At 40.0% G+C, this 21,276-nt stretch overlaps 1 protein-coding gene across 4 annotated transcripts in view; it reads left to right on the top strand.

Annotated features, from left to right (window-relative positions):
* The first annotated feature begins 606 nt into the window (after positions 1-606).
* The window catches only part of ulk1b (unc-51 like autophagy activating kinase 1), a 25,610-nt gene continuing 4,940 nt past the window's right edge, over positions 607-21,276 (top strand). Inside the window, exons 1-25 of one of the 4 annotated variants that reach the window (XM_042223690.1) lie at positions 607-1,284; positions 2,875-2,967; positions 3,305-3,346; positions 6,297-6,329; positions 7,750-7,786; positions 9,129-9,302; positions 11,758-11,831; positions 12,094-12,195; positions 13,376-13,434; positions 13,844-13,926; positions 14,091-14,141; positions 14,411-14,502; positions 14,813-14,978; positions 15,161-15,215; positions 15,428-15,514; positions 16,586-16,717; positions 16,860-17,023; positions 17,749-18,008; positions 18,145-18,350; positions 18,673-18,794; positions 18,932-19,045; positions 19,376-19,560; positions 19,997-20,181; positions 20,921-21,005; positions 21,193-21,276. In XM_042223690.1, the coding sequence (XP_042079624.1) occupies positions 1,195-1,284; positions 2,875-2,967; positions 3,305-3,346; positions 6,297-6,329; positions 7,750-7,786; positions 9,129-9,302; positions 11,758-11,831; positions 12,094-12,195; positions 13,376-13,434; positions 13,844-13,926; positions 14,091-14,141; positions 14,411-14,502; positions 14,813-14,978; positions 15,161-15,215; positions 15,428-15,514; positions 16,586-16,717; positions 16,860-17,023; positions 17,749-18,008; positions 18,145-18,350; positions 18,673-18,794; positions 18,932-19,045; positions 19,376-19,560; positions 19,997-20,181; positions 20,921-21,005; positions 21,193-21,270 (2,769 nt within the window). In that variant the 5' untranslated portion in view covers positions 607-1,194 and the 3' untranslated portion in view covers positions 21,271-21,276. Of the gene's footprint in view, positions 1,285-2,203; positions 2,968-3,304; positions 3,347-6,296; positions 6,330-7,749; positions 7,787-9,128; positions 9,303-11,757; positions 11,832-12,093; positions 12,196-13,375; positions 13,435-13,843; positions 13,927-14,090; positions 14,142-14,410; positions 14,503-14,812; positions 14,979-15,160; positions 15,216-15,427; positions 15,515-16,585; positions 16,718-16,859; positions 17,024-17,748; positions 18,009-18,144; positions 18,351-18,672; positions 18,795-18,931; positions 19,046-19,375; positions 19,561-19,996; positions 20,182-20,920; positions 21,040-21,192 lie in introns of all 4 variants that reach the window. The other 3 variants (XM_042223688.1, XM_042223687.1, XM_042223689.1) reach the window with 3 other exon arrangements.

Below are 21,276 nucleotides of genomic sequence, written 5' to 3'. Positions count from 1 at the left end.
TTAGCTTCATGCACTAAATATGTACCCTTCTATTACGAAGCCATGCTGTTGTAATGAATGCAGTATGTGCAGCATTCAGAGGGATGCGGCATACGTCCCCTCGGCCTGTTTTTTTTTTTTTTTTTAATTTTTAAAAATATTTCAAAATGATTTAATTTTGGTCTTAAAACTTATAAAATTTCTCACTTTAAACATTGGACATGTTTCATCATGATCTAATAAGGAAAAAACATGGGTTTGTGATATTTGCAAATATTTGCATGCTCAATTTATTTCTATTTGGCACAGGATTCTAATGAAGACCATGGTTTAATAAAAAAAAAAAGACCTCATAACATTTTTTTCTTTAAAGATTTTTGATTGCCATTTTTCCGTGTGAAATAACTAAGTAAACAAAGGCTTTAGTAGACCTGTCTTTCTCTCGTTTTCTGCTTCGGCCTATTTTTCCAGCGTACACATTAGCACGCATCCGCACATAATAGCTATCTGATGCATTGTTTTATACTGAGATAAAGCGTCTTCTTTTTCCAGTCTGATCTTGTTTAATAAAGTTAAAGCAAATCTACTCTTTCATTTTAGGGACGCTCCGTGACGTCAAACCCACAGCTTTAATCGCAATGCGCATGCGCTTTGTTTCAGAAGCTAGACTGCGTTCGACGGCACGAGCGATGTTGTGACTTCAGCGAGTCAGCTGCTAATTGCAGTGCATTAAGGGGGGTTAGCAATGGTCTCTGCTATTTAGACCTGTTTTCTTCTTTTGAGTTTAATGCCGTGGCTCGTTTCGCCTGTACGGACGCTTAGGCGACAGAAGTCAGGACCTCCTGTATATAAACAAAACGCAGCGAGCTGCTTTTTAAGGTGGCACCACCGAGACAGCAGCTAGGAAAGTCGTTCGTTAAGTTAGCTAACTTCATGTTGGCCGCACTGTCAAAGATGGAGCTTGCTTCACGGCTTTGTCAGAAGTAACACGATTTAAATAAAAATAAAAACTTCAAAACGTATCCGTGTTAACATGAGAGAAGAGGCCGGTTTGAAAGGTAGGCAGCCTATGGCAAAAGAAAGAGGGGCTGAACGTCGCTGCAGCTGGCCCCAGTTGACAGAGGAGAAAGGACTCTCTAACAAGAAGGGTGACCTGAGGTCTCCTGGTCATCTGTCCAGGTCTTAGTAGTGTAAAAATAAAGACTTTGGCTCGACATGGAGACTGTGGGGAAATTTGAGTTCAGTCGGAAGGACCTGATAGGGCATGGCGCATTTGCTGTGGTCTTTAAAGGTAGACACCGAGAGGTGAGTATTACCCCTTTGCAAGTTTATAATACGTTTTATTGCTGCTATAAAGAAATCCGTTGTCTTTTTTTTTTAAGGCAGATTTGTTGCGCTGTTAAATGTAGGTCGCCATCTGGTGTAGTTGTTGTCATTGTACGCCCTTAAGAGGCCTAGTCTCACATACAGGATGTTCCTTGAAATAACAAAGCTGTATTAAAAAAACGTTGAAGTACTTTATTTAAATACTTGCGACACATTTTATGAAAGCATGCCTGGTTATTGTGTGACTGCCTTTATTTTTGTGGTTGGCTTGTGGTGCAGATGTTGTGTGTCAGCGTCGCTAATGTAAATATAGGCCACCAGACACGTATTGTTTTCCTTAGAAAGCTCCACACTGAGGCCAAATAGACATGTTCAAACATGTATTACACCCAGAATGGATGGATATGAAATGGAAATGCTCCATCCTGAGACGTGTAATCCACTCAGGGGATCATGTGGGCCTGAAGCATCTATGTTGCTTCTTTACTACATTGGCAGACAGATAATTTCACCCCGTTAGAGCTCTTCGCTCTCTGCGGACTTGCTTGTTTTTCCTAGGATATTTAAAAGTAGAATGGGAACCTTCAGTTTTCGGGCCATTCCTTTGTGGAACCAGCTTCCAGTTTGGATTCAGGAGACCGATACTATCTCTACTTTTAAGACTAGGCTTAAAACTTTTCTTTTTGATAAAGCGTATTGTTAGGGCTGGATCAAGTGGACCTGAATCCTAAGATAAGCTAAAACTTTATTGATCCTACAGCAGGGAAATTTGTGCGTTACCACAGCTCAGGTACAGATAGCAGAAGAGCACAAAGTTATGCTGCTATATGACTAGGCTGCTGGGGGATTCCCATAATGCATTTAATTATCTGGTGTTAATATTTGGCTCTCTCAACAGCATGTCCTCCTCTCCTCACCCAGCTGGATGCAGCACATGGCTGCCCCTCCCTGAGCCTGGTCCTTTTAGACCAGGAAGTTTCTTCCTGTTAAAGGGGAGTTTTTCCTTCCCATTGTTGCCAAATCTCTTGCTTATAGGGGATCATATAATTATTGGGGTTTTCTGTTTTCTTTGTGTTATTGTTTGGTCTTTACCTTACAATATAAAGAGACTTGAGGCAACTGTTGTTGTGATTTGGTGCTATATAAATAAAATTGAAGTGAACAGAATAATTTTCATCCGCTGTTTTCAGTGCATTTTACAATACGGTAGTGAACTGCCTTTAATTTTGCTGCAAGGTCAGAAAATCCACTGCCAAGGTCACTGCAGTGATTTATATGAAATATGGTGCATGGGAGTCTGCCTTAAAAAGAGGAGAAAACCCTTAGCAATCAGACCTTCTGGCTGTTTACACTCTCAGCAAGTCATTTCCTTGTAGGCCAACACTTCATGCTAGTCAACAAACAAATATGCCATAGTGTGACACTTTACATTTCCTTTTACCAAACCATACATTTGACAGATGGCAGTGCAGTGAGACAAAGTGCAGACACTTTCTGACATTCGAGCACACCTCATTCTCTGCAGTGTTTTATTTCTTTCTTCAAATGACTTGAGTTTCTGTGCTCCAGAAACATGACTGGGAGGTGGCAGTAAAATGCATCAACAAAAAGAACCTAGCCAAATCTCAGACTCTGCTGGGGAAGGAGATCAAAATACTGAAGGTAAGTCAAGTTCAGAGAGAGACAAAAGAACACCCCCTGCCTAGTGTTCAACATCAGATTGATTGATGTATGTTTTCGTAGTTAAATCTGCCACCTGGCATCTGAACCTGTGGTAATATGGTATTCACAGCTGGCCACGTGCCAGATGTGTTAGTGAAATATGAGGAGTGGTTATCTCAGCATGATTGTCTTACTAAACGCAGAGTTTGTTATAGTGAAAATGAGTACTCAGAAGCTTCTCACAGACTACAAGAATGGCCTGACCTGAACAAGCATGTAAAAATAAATGTGATGATGATAACGATATGTGACCTGAAGTATTTTGTCTTTTCTGTAGGAACTCAAGCATGAGAACATTGTTGCTTTACTGGACTTTCAGGTATGTAGCATCACATTCACAAGTGTCAAAATCACATGTTAAGGTTTCTCATTTTTCCCTGTTAGACAGCAGCTGAAAGCGGAGCAGATGGGCTGCTGGATGTGGCTTTTCCACATGACCCACTTGTGTCTCATGCTAGTTGCACAGTTATGGCTTACCTATTTGTTAAATGAGGCTTTCCAACATTTGTTTGTTTTAAAACTGTTTGTTTCTGCTCTGGCGACTCTGGTTTTTTGGCCCATTGAACTTGGCCAACCCTTCTAGTGCTTAAATTCTCTCTGCTGCTACGTGGCCTGTTCTTGATGGCCTCCTTTTATTAAGTCTTTCTTTGAAGTGTAGCAATTTAAGTTGTGCTTGTAGGCAGAAACAAGTTGATCAGGGCACAGGCTACTGTGTTAATGCTTCTTTACCAGTTGTTCATGGTTAGAGAAGCAGATATCTTGGCTCACCATAATAAACAAAAGGTGTTGCATTTTTAATCAGAGTCCACACTCTCAGTGATGTCTCTGTGATTGCTGCACCTGCTAGTTAGTTTAGATATAATGTTCCTTACTTCCACACACAAACTCTTATCTGAACTCACCAGGTGTTTCTTCTGTCTTTGTAGTTCTTGATTAACAAACTGCCATCTGGTTTAAAAAAACATCAAATGTGCAAATTCTGCTAATTTCAAAGGCTGCGTTGTTCTTGCAGACTAACAGCAGGTAGCTGATGCTGTGTCTTTGAAGAAACTGGTCTGGAATAAATCTCTTTAAAAATGTTTGTAATTTTAAAAAGTTGCATAGAAGTTTTGAAGGTTGTTTCATTGTGATCTGCTTATTTATTTTTAAATGAAATGTGAATCCTTGACTCTAAGAACTGAGATGAGATCCTCCTTCTCTGTTGTGTGAAGAGAAAATGAAAACTGTGCACATATTGAAAGTTTCATTAGCGGACTGGGGGTTTGAGCTATCATTCTCTGCCCATATCGGTTAAGCTTGACAGCTTACTCATAATGAAAGAACAGTGTTGCATGCTATCATATGAGCTGCTTGCTGCTTACACACTAAAGCACTGAAATAATTAGCAACAATCATTTCTCTGGACATGCAGAACCTTAAAAAATACCCTGCTCTCTCTTTATCGTCCGTGCTGGCTGGGGATAGTTGGAGCTGGGCTCTAAGATTACAGGTTTGTTTGTGGCACGACAGTGCTGATCTTCTTAGCTGGCAATCCATCCATCCATCTAATTAGGTCCTAAAGAAACTGACACCAAACCAAGCTCTGGAAACCAGCAATGAAGGGACTGAAGATGGGTTTGCAAGTCAAATATTTGTGTATTGTAGGCTTTCAATTTTGAAGGGTTAGTGTTACTCATCTGGGTCCAGACCTTTGAATCTGTTTGCTGTACTCAGATCCGATTGATCTGTCTTGATATTAAACCATTGTTTGACAGTTGAAAAAGTCAACTAACCAGTCAGAGCCATGGCCACAAATACCACCATTGTCAAGATCTTCTCAAGCTGTACATCTAGTGACATATAGAAAAAGAAACCCTGTCACCTGCTGTCAGCGTACGACTGAATATTGGCTAAAGAATTCAGACTCATTCAAACAGGGTCAAGTTGTCAATCGCATGCAATCTGTTTCTGATAATAAAGCGATTCGTTGAAATTGAAGCTGAAGTTCACACGAAGTCCAACCAGAGTCTCACAGATTTGAAAAAGAAATCTGGAAATTTTATTGAACTGCCAAATGACAACCTTGGTTTTATTTGGGAATATAATCAGTTGGCAATCAGCTGAGCCAAACCCCAAAGTCCAGTTTTCACTTGAGTGTGACTGAGTCATTATAACCCAGGACGTAGTTCAGATTTTTTTTTATTGTAAGCTATTACAGTGCCATGGCAAACGGCAACAACACCAAACCTCTTATTTAACTATTTCATCGAATGTTATTTACCTAGCTTAGTGTTTCCCCACCGCCCCTAAACTCACTGGTTGCTTGTGTTTGGCCGTCCATCTTTAATAAAGCCAACGACAACTATTCAGAAAGCCTGACTCAGCTGAACTGTATAAAACAGTCTGGCCTCTGACTGCTGGCTTTAGTGAGATACTGAATCGAGGTCAGAGAGAGACAACAGTCGTCTGTTGCCATGAGATAAGAGAGGTTTTTGAAATGGGCTTGACTACCCTTCACAGAGTTTTCTTTTTTCCTTTTTTTAAAATAAGTTTTGGACTGTTTCCAAAGTGCACAATAGATGTTTGATTTTCTGTGGTTCTAAGTTCTCAGTAAGGAATAATTTCTAAATGATCCATTATTTGTTTTTTATCTTGGTGTTGATGTGAGAAAATATGACTCGCTTGTTACTGATTCACACTTGTCGCCCGTTGCTTTGTTAATGTTGCTGAGGACAGAGTCCACCTTCCCTGTTAGTATTTTTTTTTTTTATTGTTGATTTTGTTTTTTAAGGATGCACTAATTGAATTTTTGGGTGGTATATAAAATCATTTAGCCAATAGCCAGTGCCTTTTTTTTTTTTTTTTTTTTTTTGTTTTTTTTTTCCCTTGGGTTTCTTATTTTTTGTTGGCGGCCTTCCATTTCAGTTTTTTTTTTTTTTGTTTTTTTTTTTTAATCCACGCCACCTCCATATTTATTGTGTAAGAAACAAAGAAAAAAAGAAAACGGGTGTTTCAAGGGTATCAGTTGGTTTTGCCTATACAGACCTAGTGTTTTAATCCTCCTCCCATTGTGCAACTTTTATAGACTTGTCGGTATCTGTATCTGGATTTTAGCCACTTATTTTCACTTTTCTGCAGCTGTTTAAGCTGCTTGATACTTCTAGTCTAAGTCACCTCGTTAGCTTGCTTTAACATGAGTGGTGTGTACAGGAACCATCTGTTCCTTCTGCTTTGTCTGCCACTGGCGTGTGTATGTTTACCCCCACTCTTCTTATCTCCCTTCTCTTTAGGAAACTGCCAGCTCAGTGTACCTGGTAATGGAGGTAAGCTTGCTGGGATGTTTGGCTTTGTTTGCTCAGCGCTGTATTGTCTGAACTCTAACAGGGCTAAAATTAGCTGTCTCCTCTGGCATCTGTGGGGGGGTTAAATGGCTAACAGCCACTACTCTTTTTGCTGTGATTTGATGCTGTTGTCCTGATTATGAATTAGAGGGGGAAAGTCCATAAATGGAGGGAGTTGTGAGTTCTCAAATTGCTTTTGATGCTTTTGATGCTTATACTCTTGTTTTGTGCATTTTAAATAATTTCTTCAAGGGAACATGCCAGACTATGTTTTATCAATGTAAATTTTGTTTATAGTATTTGTCAAAGCGATTAAAAATTGCTTGCTATTTTTGTTAATGTATTTTGTAAAAATACATATACACTCACTAAACTTTTTATTAGGTACACCTTGCTAGTACCAGGTTCGATCTCTGACTTCTTTGACTTAAGAATTGGCTCAGATCTCGGTGGCATAGATTCAAGAGGGTTAGGTCTATATCGACTTGATATCATCACACAGATGCTGCTGATTTTTTGTGGATTCGTGCTTTCATATTGTTTACACCAAATTCTGAACCTACCATCTGATTGTTGCAGCAGAAATCAAGACTCATCAGCTCCGGCAACATTTTTCCAGTTATCTGTTGTCCAATTTTGGTGACCTCCCCCTTTACTTGAAGTCCCAGTATCCTGTTTCTTAGCTGACCGGAGTGGCACCTACTGTGGTCTTCTGCTTCTGTAGTCTGTAGTTCGACATATGCATTCAGAGGTTTGCAGATGTCTTCTGCAAACCTTGGTTTTACCAAGTGGTCATTCTCCTGTGGCCTCAGGAAGGTATTTTACATGGAGAACTGCCGCTCGCTGAATATTTACTTTTTTGTGGATCACTCTCTGTGGTCAGATGATCAGGTGTACCTAACAAAGTGGCTAGTGAGTGTACACGACATTGACAGCCAGGCAGAAGAACTTTGGATTTCTTATCCTCATTTTAATCTTCTGCTGTCAAATGTGTTCTGTCATGTACTTTGCCATTTAAAATAAAAATATACAATTGCTGTCTAGATCTATACCACAAGTCAAAAGCAGATTTCTTTATGCTGATCTGTGTGTCTGAGAGATTAAACTACTTGTGAGGCAGCATTTTACGGCCTCACCTGTCACAGCCCGTCCTTTTCTGGGTTCATTCATATTAATGCTGGGAATGGGAACAAGGGTTTAAATCTGTAAACACATCACTCTTCGGCAAATCACTCCTCTGATCTCTGCTGCTTTCTAGTTGCTTCAGAGGCTGTGTGATCTCAGTCTTTTTCACTGTGGTTACACCTCAGTCCTCGGTGCTACCTGTGTTTTCTAATGCTATTCCTTTTCATCTCTCTCCCCCTCCCCTTCATTCCTGCCCTGTCACTATTTTTAACCACAGTACTGCAACGGCGGCGATCTCGCTGACTACTTACACTGTAAGTGCAACAGTTTATCTACTTATGCTCAATGTACTCAAAATGCTTCTTAATCCAAAAAATCAGTTAAATCAGGAATAAAATCTTTGCTCAAAAGTCTTTCTAGATCTAAAGCAGGCCCTGAATGCCCTTCTCTTTTATCTGAACACAACGATTATATCCGTTTCCTAGCAAGCGAGATGAAAACTGGACTTTTGGCATATTTTCATATGTATGTAAATGATGATATTTGGCATAGACATGTGTTCAGGAAAGAGAGCTTAAATTTCAGAAATAAGAGAACAGCAGAGCAACCATAGAACTAAAAAATGGATTCTGCAAGGATGGCCAAATCATCAATAGTCTTAATTATAACCTTAAATTAGTAAAAGCCTCCAGTAAAGCACTTTGTGACAAAACGTTTATGTTAAAGAATTTGTCAGAGTGATTTCTCAAAGGGAGGTGCTGGTTATGACAGTTATTTTTCTGTCACCTCCCAACACTCGGGTCACTCAGGTCACATCTTTGTTTTGTGAGACTTCAGGCTTTCGTGTTTAGCCCTGAAAGCAGCAGCAGATTTGGCTTGTCACTAACAGATTTGGACCTAAACGTTTTAATAGTGCCTAAAGAATAATCAGACCAGAGACCCCTCTCTGCATTGTTCTTCTGTCTTTTAATAAACACAGTACAGTGTTTGATCATATACTTAGAGCCACCTTCTGCTCACTTTTGAGTCAGAATGGTAGAAAACTGGGAATTTCTCAGCACTACAGATTTTCCCAGCTTCGTCGTATCCTCACCAAACTTCTCTGGGCTTCAAATAGCCAGGACCATCAATTCATTTGTGATATCCGTCAAACTTCCTGTAATTTTGCACCCAGACTCTAAATAGAGAGCCCATCCTATTCTATTAATAGCCAGCATGATTGAAAAATGGGTTTGGATCCTCTCCCCATTGTAATAAATGACCTAGACTGCTTCCAGCTCAAGGCGAATATAGCATGTCTTTAAAAGTCTGCTGGAAGGGACGTGGACACGGAGCAATTGTAGACAAGGAAGTGTCCATAACGCAATACTGTATCATTTTGAGCTGGAGACACAAAAGAAGACATGGCAGTTGGGTGATATTGGAGAACATAGGAATAAACACACGCTGCAGATAATTTAGGAAATGTATTAAAATGATCTGTTGCATAAAATTATTGTATTCCAACTATAAACTAAGAGAGATTAATTCAGTCCGTGATAGGTTTACCGATATCATCATGTTGTCCTCATTAAGAAAATTCTACTTGCATCGTAACCTGTAGGATTCACATCAAAGTTAGTGAATAATTGATATTTGCTTTGTCTTTTCCTTCAGCTAAGGGCACACTGAGTGAGGACACTATTCGGGTTTTCCTGCAGCAGATTGCAGGAGCCATGAGGGTCCTACAATCCAAAGGAATAATTCACAGGGACCTCAAGCCACAGAACATCCTGCTTTCTTACCCACCAGGATGCAAGTCACACTCCAACAACACCTGCATCAAGATTGGTAGGTTTGGTTATGTGAGAGTCTTTAAGGCGATTATACATAGTGTTTGTTTTTGGGGTTTTTTAAGCATTTCAACACATTTAAGCTCTGTAGTATCTGTTGATTAATATGCCAAACAAGAATACATTTTTTTAAAGTGATGGCAAAACATTTAAAATATAAAACTTGTGGGATTTAAAGCAGCAGAACAATTTACAGGAGCAAAAAAATAATTGAATCTCAAAAGCTCCTTATGGAAATTCCTACAACGTAATCAACTTTTTTTTATAGACAGTTTTATTGCAATGGGATCTCATAATGATTTCCCTGAGGTAATTGATTACCCGAAGCTCAGAAGGCTAAACTTGTTTGAAGAAATTGATTATATATAGAATTTCACATTTTACCTCTGCAGTGTTGCTTTTGGAGAGTGCACGCTGTTTAAAAATGCCGCAAAGCAAAGACGCTTTCTACAACTACAAGATGCACTTGTGTCATCCATTTTAAAATTGATTGATGTGGTAGAAGATGATATTGGTGCAACAGAAAGTAATCAATAAGTGTCTGGCTATTGGTGACTCTATTCTTAAAAACATGAAACTAGAAACCCCAGTGGACACAGTCAGAAGTATTCCAGGTGCCAGAGCAGGCGACATTGAAGTAAATTTGAAATTCCTGGCTAAGGCTATGGAGCAGGTGTGTAACTTTACCAAAATAATGTCATACTCTGTAGTTTTCTCTGATCCCTTACCCAGTCGGACCAAGCGTGACATGTTTAGCTGTATGTCACTAATTGCTGGCTGTCCGAGTGGCGTCCAGCATGTGAGCTTCATAAATAAATGGAAAACTTTCTGGGAAAAACATGGTCTTGTCAGGAGAGACAGCAGTGCACACCAGCCGTTTAAAGTCTTCTCCCACAGAGGTTGATTATTTTGTTAAGTGTTACAGCTTCACTGTATACATCGCTGAAGGCAACAGATCAGAGATGCTAGATTCCCTGGTATAATTCACAATGTGCCTTAAAAGGAAATGACTTAAAAAAAGAAGAAGAAATGGTGTTTCATTCATTTAAAGTCTCCTTGTTTTTTTGTTTTTTTTTCACCTTCTTTTCTCTTTCCCATCACCCCAACCAGTCGTGGCATATGCCTGCCCCTCTGTGAGCCAGAGTTCTTCCCGTTAAAAGGACATTTTTCCTTCCCACTGTCACCAAATGCTTGCTCATGGGAAGCTGTCTGATCGTTTGGGTGGGGCTCTAATATTGTAAGGCCTTTACCTTACAATATGAAGTGCCTTGATGTTATATAAATAAAACTAAATTGTATTAAATTGAATAATTATGAAGTATCTTTCCCAAGTGAGTGAGAGCGAGTGTGTTCAGCTGTTTGGAAGCTCTACTAGTCCCTAAGCCTATTAATTTTTTCCCCTCTAGAGACTGAATGCATAGCAAAGCCACCGCAATCTCAAACAAGCTGACTACACACGCACACACACACACGCGCACACACACACACACACACACACACACACACACACTGTACCTACACAAGGTTTTTTCGCAAGCGGTTTGTTGATTCGTTTAAGAGGCTGAGTGCATTTTAGACATTTAAGAGTTTTTGTTTATAAAATGTATATACGGATTACAAAATTATGACTTAATACTACAAACAAGCAAAGAAACACTTAAATGATCACACGAGGCTAGCTCCAAAAGTGAGTCGGGGCCCCATCTTGAAACGCTGTCTGGTATTAGGAGCTCATCTGACTAAAGGCAAAGTTTCTGTCGCCTTTAGCCAGATTTTTATTAACACCTCTGCACTGGGTCATCATTGTGTGATGACCCAGTGCAGAGGTGTTAAAGATAAGGCCCAAGGGCCAGAACTGGCCTGCAAAAAGCCAAATGTGATTGCTTTGACTGCTAAGATGGAGAAATTTACGTCAGTTTTAAAGCCTTACTGACAAAAATAAGTCTCCTGACAAACTGCAACAAAGCATTTAAATAATGCATAAGCAATCAAATGTACGACGCTGAGGTGTTCTCTCGTTGTATTATATTAAATAACAAAAACTTGTATAAGAATACAGTATTAGGCTATGTTTGTTCAATGCATCTAAAAAAATAAAATCAACAAGCCAGTGTGCTACATTGATCTTCGGTGGTTAAGAAGTGTTTTAATTACGTCATAATTCAAAGTAAACTCCAGTGTGATGATACTAAATTTCCATGAGCTTAACTAAATCATAAGCTCGCCAAGACTTGCCCATTATCGCTCAAGTATTGCATATTCTTTCGTTTGTTTTGCTAGTCTGTTTTTCCATTTTTCTCTTATTTAAATGATTTTTTTTTTTTGCCACAATGTAAATATTATGAAGGTATACCTGGATTCCTTTCTGGCACCAAATATTTACTCATCCTCCTCTTTTCCCTTTTTTTGTGTATCCCCGCTGTTCCTTCCCTTCTGGATGTTTATGTCCACAGCGGACTTTGGCTTTGCGAGGTACCTTCAGAACAACATGATGGCAGCCACGCTCTGTGGATCCCCTATGTACATGGTAAGCACAATTTGGGTAATTTTTACTGATGAAATGGAAATAACTGTTTAAATGTGAATAAATGTTTCAGTTGGCAGATTCAAATATGGTGATTTTAGCTGTTTGAGATTGTTGCAGTCCTATTCATTCATTTATTTATTACATTTTTAACTAAATGCGATTTGTAAAACAATACAGGGATGAATATAATATCAATTTAATAATCAATTGTCCCTCAAAGTTTTAAAATTGATCTCACCTCCCCTTTAATTTTTCTCACCAGGCTCCTGAAGTAATTATGTCCCAAAACTATGATGCCAAGGCTGACTTGTGGAGTATAGGAACAATAGTGTTTCAGTGCCTGACTGGAAAAGCTCCTTTTCAGGTAAAATAAAAGTTTACAATATCCAGAATGATTCTTGGCCAAGCCGGGGGGGGGGAGGCAGGCAGGCACGTTTATTTTTATTTTTTATTTTTTTCCCCTTTCCAGATTTCTGAGAAAAGTCAGAATTCTGACTTTAATCTCAGAATTTTGAGAAACGAATTCTGTAAAAAAAAAAGAGTCGGAATGCTGAATTCTGACTTTTTTTTTCTCAGAATTCTGGAAAAGAAGATGTGCCCACTTTTTTTTTTTTTCCCTCTGGTGGCCCAGATCCTCTTCCGTAACAAACTTGAAGTCAAACCAGTATTTGGTGTGTCCACTCTGCGCCTTTAAGAGAGCTCCAGTTTTAGGCTTTTCTAAACTGTTATGTTGGGGCTTATCATCTATTTCAAGACCTTCAGATAATCTTTTTGCTGAAGATTGTTATTTAGGACTGCATGGTTTGGACCACTGACATGTTGAACTTTGAACTTTAAGACTGAAACCAGGCACATGCATCCCTGATGTGATAGGATATGGATAAAAACCTCAAATCAAAAGTGCCTGAAACATTGGAATATCAGCTCATTGTGAGGATGTGATAACTAGCACACAGATTAGAAAATATTTTTGCTTTTGTCATTTGCTCCAAATCTGTGGGCATTCTTGTAATAGCAGTACAGACTGCACACCAGCAGGGACAAAACAACAACTCCAGCATTGTGACTTCTTTATTCTCTTTGTCTTTGGCAGCTTCAGTCATGCACTGCTTCTCTACTGAATTCCTTATAACTGCTCTAACATCACACATTTAAAAAAACAAATCTCCCTTTTGTTTTTCCTCAGCCTGTATCGGGCTAAATGTAGATTAAAGATGCCAAATGTGGACGTTGACAATGGTGTTAAAATGAAGCGTAATATAGCAAAACCTGTTACGTGTTGTTCCTCAACTGATCCAAAAGCATTTTTAAATTACCTGCTGTGTTTTCCTTGTTCTCTGATATGTGTACATAAAAGTTGTTACTCAAGTAAATGGAGTGTGTTGTTTGCAGTGCAGTGACAAAACCTGATATAATAAAAATGTATACAGCAATGCACTAGAATAGTGTAATCGTATAATTACTCTGTGTGTGTGTGTATATGCATACTCTTACAGACTTTCTTATGTTTTTCCAATATATCTGTGACTTTTTGCCATCTTCAGGCCAGCAGTCCCCAAGATCTCCGGCTGTTCTATGAAAAAAACAAGAATCTCAGCCCCAAGTAAGAAATTATGTTGAAATGACGATATGTTTAAAAAAAAAATGATGTCCTAGTTTTCTGCATTTATTATAAGGTATTTCTTAGAATATAAGTATTGTTTGGATGTTTAGTGCAGAACCAATCTGAAAGTTGTGGCTTATTAACTCATTCACTGCCAGCCATTGGCAGTGAATGAGTTAAGATGCCATATTGTAGGTCAGCTTATCAAAGACCTGGAAAAAAGCCATAAATCATTAATTTATTCTTGTTTGCTAATACACATAAATTGCCTCAGAAATGTCTTAATCTAGAAAATCTATAAAGAGTTGAAGCGTAGGAGTTGAAGGTGGAGTTTTGCTGTATGTAGAGTTGTGACCTTTTAATCATTTGCATGAAGCAAAGACTGATTGTTGTTGTATTTGTTTTACAGCATTCCCAGAGAGACTTCAAGCCACCTGAGGCAGCTGCTGCTGGGTCTGCTGCAGCGCAACCACAAAGACCGCATGGACTTTGGTCAGAAAATGTTTAACGTTCATTCATACTCGACATATTTCACTCGTGCAAGTTTGGATCAAACTTTGCTTATGCAAAAGATGTTGTTACACTTTCTTAGTTTGTTGCATGCAGAGGAAAACTGTGAACTTCCTCTCATTAATTATATTTATTCTCCCTGGTAGATGACTTTTTTTGTCATCCTTTCCTGGAGGCTAGCTCATCTGTGAAAAAGAGTAAGTAAGAATAAACAGCATTACTTCCTTAGTTAGGTCTAATATAGATACAAATACAAAATATGTTCCATTTGCTTCAATAGAAAATATAACCCTAAAAATAAAACAAGGTGACTGAAGCAATGTTTACTGGATGAGATCTGATAGTCAGGCCAGTCACGTAAAGATAGGACGGGTGTTATAACACCTGGAAGTCCTGTGGACTTTAATTCTGAACACACAAAGTTTCTTTTTTCAGAAACTAACAACTGTGTTGAATTTCATTTCAGCAACTCCTACTGTGACCATGACTTGTTTGCCCAGCTCTGCATCAGCCAGCTCTTGTAGCAGCTCTTCCACGTCTCACCTCGCCTCACCACCGGTTTGTGTTTGTTATTTCTTATATTTCCTCTAGCATTTCCCCCAGAGGGGATGAGCACGAACACCAAAAGTTCCCCAAAGAAGCCAAAAACCTTTTTAAATTTATCATTTTTTTATGTGCACTAATTTCCCAAAGCGGCGACCTCTGGAGGAAAACAGAGATTTTTGTATTTACTTTTTTTTGATGAGTGTAAAGTTTTATTTGCATTCATAGAAGCAACAACTTTTTCACCTTTCCCTTCTCTGATGACTAATTTATACGTTCCTCCTCTTTGTTTAATATGCCACCTTCTGTCTCCCTGTCTCTGTAGCAGTCGCTTGCTGAGATTCAGCAGTTGCGAGCCAAAGCTCTGGCCTCTCCCACCCAGGAGGCCACTGGTTTTCTCCTTAAGGACTCGTCTGGAGGTGGCGGCAGCAGCAAGAACTCATCCTCCTGTGACACAGATGACTTTGTGATAGTGCCTGCTCACTTCACCAGTAAGAAAACTTTTCTTTTTCATCGAGTCCCTGCATAAACATTACATGGAGCTCTTCAGTAGACTTGAATTCATCTTGTAGCCTTTTTTCTTTCCATAGACTGACATTTATATTGCATTTCTCAAGCTGAAGTGCTGTGCTATGAGGCTGTTCAAGTTTATAACAGTTTTGTTTTTGTTCAGCAGGTGAGCTGACAAGTGAGAGTAAAGTGCTGCAGGACAGCCTAATGAACAGCGGGTGAGAAGCAAAAGCTAGTTATTCATTAATATCCAGCTTAGCGGCTGATATGTTAATTAAATGCACTTCTTTGGCACTGTTACAGAATCGGGCTTATAGAGGAAGATAAATTATGTTAGTAATCACACTTATATTAGCTGTGAAAGTGTACGCCTCTAAACTGTTCATGAATAACATTGGGATGGTTTTATTCTCTTCTCCACTTTAATTAGCTCTCTTTTAGCTTCTGCTGGTCTGTGTAACCAAGCCAAAACACCGCCGCACTCGCCTTCCTACAGTGGATCACCAAGTCCTGTCAGGTAACTGCACACAGCCAAATTTTTTCTTATGGTGGTAAATGTGGGGGAGTTAATTAGGTGATCTCCTGATGAATTTGCAAGTTTGCTCACTTACAATGATATTAACAGTCTCTAATTTTTATTGTAGTTTAATTTTAAAGGAGGGACAAAAATTCAAAAAACACATTATTAAAAAAAGGTTTAAGTGGATTTGTGTGTCACTGAATGGAATAAGAAAAACTTGACTTGATGGAGAAACCCTTGTTGGCAAGCACAGCGGCAAGAGGTTTCTTGCAGTTGGTCAGCAGGTTTGAAACCATCAACTTTGGCCCACTCCTCTTTACAGAAATTCTCTAAATCCTCCAGGTTGCTTGGCAACTCGAAGCTTCAGCTCTATCCACAGATTTTTCTAAAGGACTGAGGTCTGGTCTGGGCCACTCCATCACCTAACCCTCTGGAGTCTAGGGTTGAATCGGCTGTTTTTGACCACCTTTGATTTTACCTTTATATTTTTCTTTTAAAAACTGTTTACTCTCCTTTGTTAGGTTTCAATGTTTTTAGCACAACCTCACGTCTGGCTTCACAGTAATTTCTGCGATATATCCGAATAGTTAGACTAATAGCTGAAACTACTTTCAAAATTAGAGACTGTGTATTTCTTTGTAAGTGAAAAAATTCAACAAAATATCAAGTAATTATTTCCCCTATTGTATAGTTACATGGTGCAAGAAAGAAGCAGCTGGTAAAGTAATTTGGATTCAGCTAAAGCACCGAAGGTTCATGCACAAAATTTTCTTCACTATAAACTGTCAGGTTTTTAATTAAGTCAGTTTTATTAGTTTAACAAGCTTAATTGTCCCAGTGTTTATCTCTCTATTACATGCACAGTTACTCCACAACTGTCATCTTAATCTTTTGTTTTGTGATGTTAGTCGATGTGTCGTTTGTACGTAAACATTGTGCAAATTAATAAGTCACATCTGCTTCCTCTGGAAAGTGTTAACTACGCATGTGTGTACAAAAGCACACGGACTGTCTCCTCTCTTATCTAACTGTTCCCTTGGCACCCTCGGTTATTCTCACTGTTGTCAGGCCCAGCGAGTTCTCGGGAAGTAGCTATGGAAACCATGGTCAGTCATTGCCTATTCCAGTCCCCACTCAGGTCCAGAATTACCAGCGTATGGAGCAAAACCTCCATTCTACCAAACAGGATGGTTCGCCACGGTCTGCGTCAAGAAACACACACACACACACACACACACACATTTATAAATGTATAAACTCCACTGTTGCAAAACTAAATTTACAGGTTAGCTTTTACACTTCTTGATGGAAGTGCAGTGACTCATAAGACTCACTTCATTAGGCTGTCAACACCAGTGCGCCGCTGCAGCAGTGGAAGCTTGTTGGGCTGTGCTAGGACTGGACCTTCACCACCCTATGGGCAGGGGGCTGTCACCACCATCACCACCACCACCACCCGCAGGTTCTCCCTGGGAGGTGCCAGAACTTTGCAGCTCTCTCCTCAAGGTAACTTGAAGGCCATGCTTCACTTGCTTCTGCATCAACCTGGCTTAAAAATATGGAAGCTGTAGAGTGATAGAGTGCAAGCTTAGAGCTAACTGGTTGGTGCCAAACTCCAGTGACGATATTTGAAAGGTATTAAAACTACACCAGCCGGTCTTTTGTCTGTTTGTAACCATATTATAAATTATAGATATTAGTTATAAGCAGATCAGGGAAAGTTTGTTTTGGTGCAAATGATTTCTAGAGGAGCAAAAACTGTTAAGGAAATCTGAAAAGTGAGATTATTTCTCTCTTTGTTTTTTAAAGCTCAGTTGTACTGTCATTTATAACTTGTATATATAAATCTACTTCTGTCATTTATAACTTGTATATATAAATCTACTTCTGTCATTTATATAGCAGAAATGATCTGAGTTGTTTAAGCTTTTGATGCACGATGACTTGCTGACATTTTTCTTTGTTTTTGAGTATTTATAAATTGGGTTAGTGTGGTCAGAAGTTTTAAAAGTTATTGCTTGAGAAAATGAAACCGCCATCACATACTTTTCTCACCAGCTGCTTTCAAGTCCTCCTCGCACAGAACCTTCTCTTCCCAGACATGTATGCTGTCGGGGGGAGTTAGATAGGACATGTCCATCTTTGCTAGCTTTGTTGTTTTCTAGGCCTGTCTGACACTTCATGTTGCATTGCCACCTGCTGTCTAGCAGTCCTTCTGTCCCACTTTGCAGCTCTGCAGCACACTGAACCCAGGCTGAATTCTCAGCAGCAACCACAGAGGGCAGGACTTGGCACAAGGCTCCACAGTGCCCCCTGTCTGTTGGACTGTGCCACTGGTGGTGGCAGGCAAAAAATCCGAAAGCAGCACTCGGACCCTCTGGGTACTCCCTCAGCCGGACTCATGGCTGTCCGCCCCTTACACTCTTCTCCCAGACTGAGTGAGCTGATGCAGCGTAATCCTCTCCCCACTATTCTGGGCTCCCCCTCCAGGGTAGGTCTGTGTTTTGTGTGTCAAACAGAGAGAAAAATTGTTTTTTTCTTTATGTACGCAAGACAAGACAAAACCACCAACTGGTTTAACCCAACCTTTCTAACCTTTTTCTTCGCCATGTTTCCTCTTCGCCCAGGCCATCCCACCATTTGAATTCCCCAAGACTCCGAGTTCTCCAAACCTGGTGACCTTCCTGACACAGCAGGGTATGGTCATAGGCTCTCCTTGCAGCAGGACTGCCCCAGCAGAGCTCAGAGACCTGGTACACCAAGCACCCACACCGGTCACCCATTCTCCTCATTGCATCCACAGATGGAATGATGATACCAAGAGCTTTGGAAGGTCGTGTTTTGTTTCTGCTGTTCTTTGTTTTATGTTCCCCGATGATGCAATCCACAAAGAACCAGGGTACACGGAGAAGCTTGTGTCATGTAAAATTAGTTTAAAACAGGCAATGTTGGGCACTTAAAAGCACACATTGCTGAGTTAAAATCTTTCTCTACCTTTTCTTTATTCTTTGGACTTTTTATTATATAGTGTACTGTTTTATTATCCAAATATGATGTAAAATTATATTACAGAGTATGTAGATAGATATGGCTAATTAATAAAATGAAGGAAATGAATAAACACTTTGTCTCTGTGTCATGTTTCTTTGAAGCAGGTCTCAAAGTGCCGGTGGTCTGTCCGACGTGCTGCTGATGGCTGCGTTTGGACCCGGTGGACCTGCAGGTGACCGAGGCAGCACAGAGAACCTGACCTCTGAAAAAGCCATAGATATAACAGGTAGACATGACTGTTGCATGAACGAAAAAACAGACATTGTTCTGCAGTTTAACCACTGACGCATGTAAAGGTTTGGAACTGATAGTGATTCATAGGGAGAAAAATGTCAAATTTGTTCCCTCCTTCTGTTTCTCAAGGATCCCCGGGTGGCGCGGGAGGCTCTGGCAGCCCAGCACAGGTGGTTTTCACTGTAGGATCTCCACCTAGTGGCAGCACTCCACCCTTTACCTCCAGACAGAGAAAATACTCAGGTATTGTGCATGAAAACATGTCGACAGAGCTGAATACAAGTAATTCATCTCCAAATCGCATCTGCAGCACGATGGCAGTATTACGATGATTCACAGTCGGGCAGTACAGAGCTGAGTTTTTCATTTTAAGTAACGTGGAAATTAAATGTTCTGGTTAGCATAAGAGTAAGTGTGTGTGTGTGTGTGTGTCTATATGTATATATGTATATGTGTATATGTGTGTGTGTATTTATGAACAATCAGGAAACATGAAAGCCAGCTGCACTGATGAAAAATGATTGCCTCGGGCATTGAGTGTAACATTTCTGCCGTCTCTTTCCCTGACTGCAGGCTCATTCACTTCAGGCAGCCCTGCAGGCTCCTTAACCAGCCGTCACCCTCCGACAGGCACCTGTTTGGATGGCTTTGAGGCTTCTTCCAGTCCTCGTTACAGTTTCCCCGATCCCATCACAGCCAACATGGGTGGTCGCGTCACCTTCGAGGCTCCCGAGCTGCCCGAAGAGACGCTGATGGAGGTGAGATGCCAGATTCCTCTGGAAAGTAATGAGGATGGAGTCTTCTGTGTTCAGAGCTTGTGTGTAGCAGTGACTTTTCCTGTTCTTGTGTACATCAGTCAGGGTGATCTTGAACTAAAGAATACTCAGTATCCCTTTAAAGAGTGTTGGCCATAAGGAAGGATGGAAAACAATGTCAATGAGGTTTTTGGGGGTTTTTTTTCTTTCTTTTTTTTCCTTTTAGTTCACGACACTGTAGAAAAATAATTTAAGGTAAAAGCTGAAATGGATTTATGGAAAGCACTGAATGACCTGTCTCTTTTTAAATCCTGGGCTTTTTTCACCCATGGAGATTGAATGCAAAACCTCATTCTGGTGTCCACCGTTTAAAATTCTGTCATTATACCCTCCCCTCCCTTTCTCTGCCTGTCTTTCTTCCGTGCCTGTCGGAGTTCAGCAGGAGCATACAGACACTGTGCAAAGGCTGCGGTTCACATTGGATTTTGCTCTGTGTCTAATGGAGGTGGCTGCTGCCCGTGGTGCTACAGTGACAGGGGAGCAGGGGGACTTTTCTCATCTCTCTCTCCTTCAGCAGCAGAGCCTGGTAGCAGATCAGATAAGCTCGCTGAGCCGAGAGTGGAGGTAAGGCCGTATCTGCTGTGGCTGTGCCTCTTTGTTGGATGAATTGATACCTTGGCGATTTCCTGGCTTTACGCCGCGTTTGGTGATAAGCCTCTGGGGTCTTGGACATTTTTATTAAATTGTATTGGTGCCTCAGAGACTTACTATGGAAAAAAGAAATTGGAATACATTTAATTATTTTTTTATTTTTGTTGCTGTAATGTTAATGTAATTGTAAGCTTATATGCTTGAATGCATCTTTGCTGCAGGACAAAAACTAAAGTAAAAGCAGCGGGTTGTAGTGAAGGAGTCATCATGTAGGTCATTTTGTGTTTTTATGCACCCGGGACTTTTTTTGTTGTGTACTTCAGCTTGAAATGAAGAACATTTGCATTTTGCCCAGAGAGTGCTGGGAGCAAATAGAAAAGAGAAAACTGCCCAAGTGCCTGCTGCTCAGGACACCATGGCAAAAGTAAAAAGCCTGAGGCACTCTCATTTGTAGAGGATGAGAATTTTGGCATTCTCAAGTTTTTTTTTTGTTTTTTTTTCTTGGGAAGACTTTAATCTGAAGTGTAAATGTAGTTGTTGCATTTGATGGTTTTTGACTGCCTCTAGTGAATTTTCTGATGCTGAATATTTCTTAAACAGAAACCTGTGATTCAGATTTTTATCCTACAAGTATCGATTGTGTTTAATGTGTCATTTGTCCTTTTATAATTGAGTTTAACTTAAAGTACTTTACGTGTGATTGCCTCCTCAGTCATGCAGAACAGCTGGTTCTCTACCTTAAAACTGCAGAACTCTTGTCCAATGCCTTACACACAGCAATGGAGCAAGTTAAACAGGGCAAGCTTTACCCATCTGCTACTGTCAAACAAGGTATAAGCCTTTTCATTTTTTCAGTGGCAGTCTTAAAAACATAAAATTGCCGATGGATGGATGGATGGATGGATGGATGGATGGATGGATGGATGGATGGATGGATGGATGGATGGATGGTATACAATATTAGTTCAGTGCGAAGTTAAACAGGGCAAGCTTTACCCATCTGCTACTGTCAAACAAGGTATAAGCCTTTTCATTTTTTCAGTGGCAGTCTTAAAAACATAAAATTGC

The sequence above is a fragment of the Haplochromis burtoni genome, unplaced genomic scaffold (genome assembly GCF_018398535.1).
Source record: "Haplochromis burtoni strain Fernald_Lab_line unplaced genomic scaffold, NCSU_Asbu1 Contig_118, whole genome shotgun sequence".
Taxonomy (NCBI): Eukaryota; Metazoa; Chordata; class Actinopteri; order Cichliformes; family Cichlidae; genus Haplochromis; species Haplochromis burtoni.
The sequence above is the reverse complement of the archived record's forward strand: the minus strand, read 5'-3'. Positions and strand labels throughout refer to the sequence as shown.